Source organism: Pleurodeles waltl, chromosome 3_1 (genome assembly GCF_031143425.1).
Source record: "Pleurodeles waltl isolate 20211129_DDA chromosome 3_1, aPleWal1.hap1.20221129, whole genome shotgun sequence".
NCBI lineage: Eukaryota > Metazoa > Chordata > Amphibia > Caudata > Salamandridae > Pleurodeles > Pleurodeles waltl.
Genome location: NC_090440.1, coordinates 1,965,218,328 through 1,965,225,678, shown reverse-complemented (window position 1 = coordinate 1,965,225,678; position 7,351 = coordinate 1,965,218,328). Strand labels below are relative to the sequence as shown.

The window sequence follows — 7,351 nt, the reverse complement described above, 5'->3', positions numbered from 1 at the left end:
AATGGTCACTAGCCTGCAGTGACAATTTTAAAGACAGAGAGAGCATAAGCACTGAGGTTCTGGTTAGCAGAGCCTCAGTGACACAGTTAGGCACCACACAGGGAACACATTCAGGCCACAGACTATGAGCACTGGGGTCCTGGCTAGCAGGAGCCCAGTGAGACAGGCAAAAACAAACTGACACACAAGTGAAAATGGGGGTAACATGCCAGGCAAGATGGTACTTTCCTACGGTACTAAGTGTGGCACTTTTTTATTCAGAGAGGGAGAGTACCTGCACTTCTCAAGAAAAACGTAATTCTTTTAATTGGTGAGGACCGGAACTTCTCATAAACAAGCAGGTACCCTGGTACAGAGCACCTGCACTTCTATTTTTCCATTTCAAGCACTGGTTATGTCACTGGATTCTTCAGATAGTGTGGAGAGAGATTTTGAATCTTTTTCTTAGGGAGTGTGCTCTTTGATGTATGAACGTTAGAATTGAGAAGCAAAACTTAGAGGGCATGTGAGTGTTTCCTTTTCCCAATTTTGGTGGTTTTTAAAAACTTGTGAGTTCACGTTTATGGTAATTACTCTCTGTATGACCTGTTGGAAAAAAACATAAATTCAAATAACGTAATTAAACTACAGGGATAGTTGAGTTAGCTTTATTTTTAAAGACTATTATTTCAAATTACATGTATAGAATTGCTCAGCAATATTTTTTCAGGGATAATATACTCGTACAATTTAATACAAAGCAATTATTGATGAAGAGATTTAGCACATGGAACCCACAAAAACATAGAGCAAAATAATTACTTCAATGCAGGAAGCGTTATACTATGTCTTCCAAGCATGTAGGCTCAAGTGGGCTTCTTCTATTTATCGATTCTTCAAATTTCACATCATCTATTTTCAGATTTGTGGGTGCTAGTTTCAGTCAATAGTAACATCTACAAGCCACCTCTCAGACGCAACACCAAGTGAAGAGTAGATTCTTTTTGAATATTGTAGTCAGACAATGTGCGGCCATCTTCCAGCTGCTTACCAGCAAAAATCAATCTCTGCTGGTCCGGAGGTATGCCTTCTTTATCCTGAATCTTACATTTTACATTTTCTATAGAGTCACTTGCTTCTACTTCCAAGGTGATGGTCTTGCCTGTCAAGGTTTTCACAAAAATTTGCATACCTCCCCTTAAACGAAGAACCAGATGAAGGGTGGATTCTTTCTGGATGTTGTAGTCGGAAAGTGTGCGGCCATCTTCCAGCTGTTTGCCAGCAAAGATCAACCTCTGCTGATCAGGGGGAATGCCTTCTTTGTCCTGAATTTTGCATTTTACATTCTCTATAGAGTCACTTGGTTCAACCTCTAGGGTGATGGTCTTTCCTGTCAAGGTTTTCACAAAAATTTGCATACCTCCCCGTAAACGCAGAACAAGATGAAGGGTTGATTCTTTCTGGATGTTGTAGTCAGAAAGTGTGCGGCCATCTTCCAGCTGTTTACCTGCAAAGATTAACCTTTGCTGGTCCGGTGGAATGCCTTCTTTGTCCTGAATTTTGCATTTTACATTCTCTATAGAGTCACTTGCTTCAACCTCTAGGGTGATGGTCTTTCCTGTCAAGGTTTTCACAAAAATTTGCATACCTCCCCTCAAACGCAGAACAAGATGAAGGGTTGATTCTTTCTGGATGTTGTAGTCAGAAAGTGTGCGGCCATCTTCCAGCTGTTTACCTGCAAAGATTAACCTTTGCTGGTCAGGTGGAATGCCTTCTTTGTCCTGAATTTTGCATTTGACATTCTCTATAGAGTCACTTGGTTCAACCTCTAGGGTGATGGTCTTGCCTGTCAAGGTTTTTACAAAAATTTGCATACCTCCCCTTAAACGTAGAACAAGATGAAGGGTTGATTCTTTCTGGATGTTGTAGTCAGAAAGTGTGCGCCCGTCTTCCAGCTGTTTGCCAGCAAAGATCAACCTCTGCTGATCAGGGGGAATGCCTTCTTTGTCCTGAATTTTGCATTTGACATTCTCAATAGAATCACTTGGCTCAACCTCTAGGGTGATGGTCTTCCCAGTCAGAGTTTTCACAAAAACCTGCATACCTCCCCGCAGACGCAACACCAGGTGAAGAGTGGATTCTTTTTGAATATTGTAGTCAGACAATGTGCGGCCATCCTCCAGCTGTTTACCAGCAAAGATCAACCTCTGCTGATCTGGAGGAATGCCTTCTTTATCCTGGATTTTGCATTTCACATTCTCTATGCAGTCACTTGGTTCCACCTCTAGAGTGATGGTCTTGCCAGTCAGAGTTTTCACAAAAATCTGCATTTTAGTCTACGAAGTAAAAAACATATGTTATAGGAGGATGATGCCATATAATGTCCATTTATCAAATAATGACAACACCCACAGCTCGTTAGTGACCATGACTGTCTACTATTTCTCAAAAGAAGCCCAGTCAAGTTTCCCCTCGCTAGACAGCAAGTAGCACAGATCAACTATACTGAATGGTTTTCTTAATAATAATTTTGAGACATTTGCAAGCAGCCTAGTTATATTTATGTTTCATCTTTAGCAACCTAAACACGATTCACCAGTAACCTAGGGATCAAAACTTTTCAGACCAATGCCCAAAACATTAAACCCATCTTTAGATGGTCTGTTTTCATACAGTATTTCCAGACCTGACTTTGCATTCCCAACACACTTCCCATCTGTTTACTCTAGCCTTTTACTACCGCCAGTCGTTCTCATCCATTAGTAAGAGAGAGGAACACAGAGTGAGACAGAGAGAGATCCCAATTGCTGTAGTTTTTACTAGTGTTCAAGTAGAAGTCAAGTGATTATACATGGTTGTGTGCTTCGAGCACGCACAGGACAAGTGGACAGTTGTAGTCACTCTGAGCAGAACTGCTAACACTCCTGGATTGTTGAAAGGCTCAGCTATTGCATGCAGTTCCCCAATTTTTGGGTGACATTTCTAATCTTAGGGATGTGCGGGGAACAGGGAAACCATATGGTAATCCAGACTAATAGAGAGGTGTGCTTCTACAAAGGGACTTTATGTGTTTTTGTTTGAGTTTGAGTAGATTTTTGAATGTATGATGGCAAATCAATAGCTTGTGACTTTGGAAAACCTCCCTCCCCCAAGTCAAATTCATGGCTTGTGAGGACAATTTACTTGATTTGTTTGGGAATTCAACACCCTGTGAACAACTATTCATACCCCATGAAGGTAAATTGAGAAGACAAGTTTATTGCATTATGAAGGCAAATGTAGGTTTCATGAGAGCAAATCTACATCAGTAATGACAAACTGTGAAGGTAAATCATAAGCGAATGAGGGGAAGTCATAGCTAATCAAAGCAAATTTGTAGAATTTGCAAGAACACACACATCACCAGTTTCGTCAGACTGATCTTTTCTTGAAGAAACATTCTTAGCTTTTCAGGGCAAAATCTTTGCTGCCTGATGACAAACTATTGAACCTAGGAGCCAAATGCATTACTGCAAATTGATTGCTTGTGAGGGCTTCTTCACAATTCATAAGTCAAAATCTGTAACTTGAGGCTTCAAATGTATACTGTGCAGGGCAATTCATACTCTGGAAGGGCAAAGTCATAGCTCTTGATGACAGATATGGCATAGTTGTCAAAAGAGCTATAGCTACGGTTAAAATAATAATGTTTTTTAGTACAATTATCTATATTCTGTGTGGAAAATAAGCAAATTAATTAGATCCATATGTTAAGTCCTTAATCACTAAACAGTAGAAATGACTATTCTAAATGCATTATAATCATTATTTTTGTTATTGGCTCTCACCCTATAGATCATTTACTATGTATCATTGTAGTGATTTTAATTATAGTTAACATAATAATACCTTTTACAGCTCAGCAAAGCACCCAATTCATATCTTCAGGAACTACATAGGAATTTTAATGAAAAATAGAAAGCATTGGTACCCAAAAGAGGATCCAGTTGAGAGGGCTATTCAAAAGAAGAGTATAAATGTCTGATATGCCTGCAAAATGTCGATTCGTTGGTATATTTTGTAGGGGTGGGCTAACTGAACATTTTATTTACAAATCCGCAAATTCCTAATTTTGCTTCCAAATATGACAATACACACATTCTGCTAAAGTTCTTTTTGAGCGAACAACGGGGCAATACATTGTTAAAAATTTTAGAAAGATATGGTTTTGACTTGGGTCCTGAGGCAGCAATCTGTAGTGGTGAAGATTATTGTTCCAGGATTGGCTCTTTTTGATTCCACACATTTGTTTTATAATTTACTCAACTTTGTGCTGTGTTTGCCGAAAGTGTGCTAGCGAAACAATACAAACAATTGGATTTACTAGATATAAAATTCCCCTCAATGCAAGCGTACTGTTCGGGTTTTGTGGAGTGTGTTCTCTTAGTGGAACTTGCATTATGTGTATTTTTCCTTCTGAACAAAAAACACCAAAGTGGTTATTTATTTAAATTTTCCCCCTCAAAAAGACGGAGCATGATTGATTATAAAACTTGCAGGCTCCCCAGATTTTGAGTCATCTTTCACTTAACACTATATTTTCAAAGTGAACTTTCCATCAAAGCGACACCAGCAGCCCACTTACCGAGGAGGGTGCAGTTGAGCCTGTTGGTCATCAGTGCTAACAGGCTAGAACTATTCGTGAACTTAGCCCGTTGCCATCAGGAATGCCATAACGATTTTGTGTGCCTCCTTCACCTGGTTATCTCTGCCCTCCATTCCAGCACACTCTTTATGAACTTTGCAATTGTATGAAGTATATAAGCCTGAATCTGGGTGCATGGTTAACGTCTTACCTGGTCAGTTTTTAATTCGAAAAGTGTAGTTTGCTAGCAGTTTGTGCCAAAGGAGACTGTGGTGCATTTGGGCATGGGCTGTGGGCATTTGATCAGAGACGTGATTTTGGGCATTGGCCCGCACAACAGATCACGAACTGTGGTTCTTAGGATGGATTATGTACATTGGATGCCAGAGGATATTATGTCCGTTTCACTGCAGATGTTTATGGAGGCTGAGGATCCCACAGGGCAAGGCAATAGATTTATTCCAGAGCACTTTATGGACATAGATCTCTTGATGATATTATGGGTTCTGGCTGTGCACTCAAGCCTGTGCCCTGTGGATATCAGATTAGATTTGGAGTAGTTGACCTTGCTACTACTACTTACTGCATTTCTACATCTTCTAATATCTGAGTGTCTAGATGCACTATTTAATGCTCCATTCCTTAAAGATGATATTTTGGATTGTGCATCCCATTAGGAATTTAAGGCATTGACCAAGATAGTTTTGTGAGCTGTTAATCCCATAGGGAGCTGCGGGTGTTGGAACCCAGATTATTTTTTGCCTGTGGCTAGCATAGAGTAATTGTGGCCTTGGACCTCATGTGATATTGTAGACTGTGGATCCTGGAGGGAACTGAAAGCATGGCATCCAAGAGTGCATTGAGACAGATGTGTGCCCCGGAGTACATTATGAGCATTGAACCACATTGATATTACACGGATTTCTGGAGTGTGTGTGTACTGGGTTCCAGGGTACGATTGTAGGCAATGGATTCCAGAGGAAATTTGCATCTGTGGATCCCTAACCAGATTGTAAACCATAGAGCTGGGAAATTGCCATAATGTTTGAACGGACTAACCATAGAGCTTTTATATGTGATACATACAAAAGGCAAAATCACTTCTAAATCTGATGCATGCAAAATACATCACTAAAATACTTGGGCAGAACCACTTCTAAATCAGACGCCTACAAAAATATATCTTTGAAATACTTGGGCATAATCACTTCTAAATCTGACACACAAAAATACAACTTTGAAATACGTAGGCAAATCACTTCTAAATCGGATGTATACAAAATATATGTCTGAAATATTTGGGCAGAATCACGTCTAAATTGGATGCACACAATAAATAATCCACCAAATACTTGGTCAGAATCATTTTTTAATGTGATACATGCAAAATTCTATCTCTGAGGTATTTGGGCACAAGCTTTGGAGATCATGTTCAGTTATTACAAATGTAAATCTGAAGACTGTGAATGTTTTAAGTGTGGGTGTCACTCAGGTCCTGACAGTTTCAAATTCGTTGAATATGTGTCCTAGTTTTATGAGAAGTAGGTAAATATTCGGAAAAAAGAACAAGGGGGCGAGACAATTCATACAGTATATTATCACACAAAATAGCTAGTACCAGTGAGTAAAGTTTTAACCAATCTAGTTCAACACATTAATGAAGATTCACGTTTGTCCCAAAACAATGAAATGAAAAACCCATCCTGATCATCATAAAGAGACATAGCCATGTCCCCTTTGAAAATTATGGATTCTCTAATTCATGCATTACCTGTAAGTGCACACAGGTGACAAAACCTGATCTTCTCTCCGGTTAGACACCCTCTATCTCCAAAGTCTGGGCTGGAGGTGCTGCTGCTTCCCAGGTGTGTCCTTTTATTCTCTTGCTCCTCCCCGCCCTCCCACGTATCGACATTAATCATTAAAAATAAAATTGCGTTTGTCCCACCCTGCCCTACAAATAATCTCACCCGTCCTGCCCCCAACTGGAATGTGGCTGGTGCAGTTGGTGTCCTAGATTTCACAGAACAGATAATTACTGGGATCAGTTTAGTTGACTTAATTTCTGTGTGTGATAAATAACTCATTTTACTCCACCCTTTCCTTTTGCATGTTTGCAGTTTCTATTGTTGCTCCGAGAACCTGCTCAGTCACAGGCTACAGTCATGCCAGCAGACCCGATTCACGCAGGAAACTTCCGATTTTTACTGCCAAAATATGACTTGTCTTTAGCTGTCTCCCACCTGAATTTGCCTCTGTTTCAATGTTAGTCAATGGGGAAAAGAAATTCCTTCAATTTTATTTCACTATTTCCTCTTTCCAGTGCCGAAATGTTAGCATGTATGCAGCTATCAACTTTTCAAAGTTCAATTGAGAACTTACCATGGTTCAAATAAGATGCTGTTTCAAATCACTCAGGGCAGTCGATCTGTGCGAAGGACACAGTAAAATGTTCAAAACCATGAATAACAGTATAGACTAAGGGCCTCTTTCTGAGGTAGGTAATATTTCCTAATGGGTGCAAATGATTAAACAGTTGTGAAACAACGTGATTATCTCACTTTGCACCATGTGCCCATCTCAGAAAGGTGGATCAAGTCTGACGTCTTATGGTAATTTGTATCCATCTTTGACCTGGAAGCATTGGCTACCTTTTTCATTACCATTTTAGAGCTATGTAAAAACTCTATGTTCATAAATATTTGCTCAAGATTCCAGCTTGGAGAAAGCATGACAGCTCATATACTT

General features: G+C 39.7%; 1 protein-coding gene across 1 annotated transcript; it reads right to left on the bottom strand.

Moving 5' to 3' along the window:
* Positions 1-633: 633 nt before the first annotated feature.
* On the bottom strand, positions 634-6,511 carry UBB (ubiquitin B). Its single transcript, XM_069226336.1, has 2 exons — positions 6,375-6,511; positions 634-2,315 (listed from the first exon to the last, which is right to left on the bottom strand). Exon 2 carries the CDS (start codon positions 2,307-2,309, stop codon positions 936-938), a length of 1,374 nt encoding a protein of 457 aa, XP_069082437.1. The 5' UTR covers positions 2,310-2,315; positions 6,375-6,511; the 3' UTR covers positions 634-935.
* Positions 6,512-7,351: the final 840 nt, after the last annotated feature.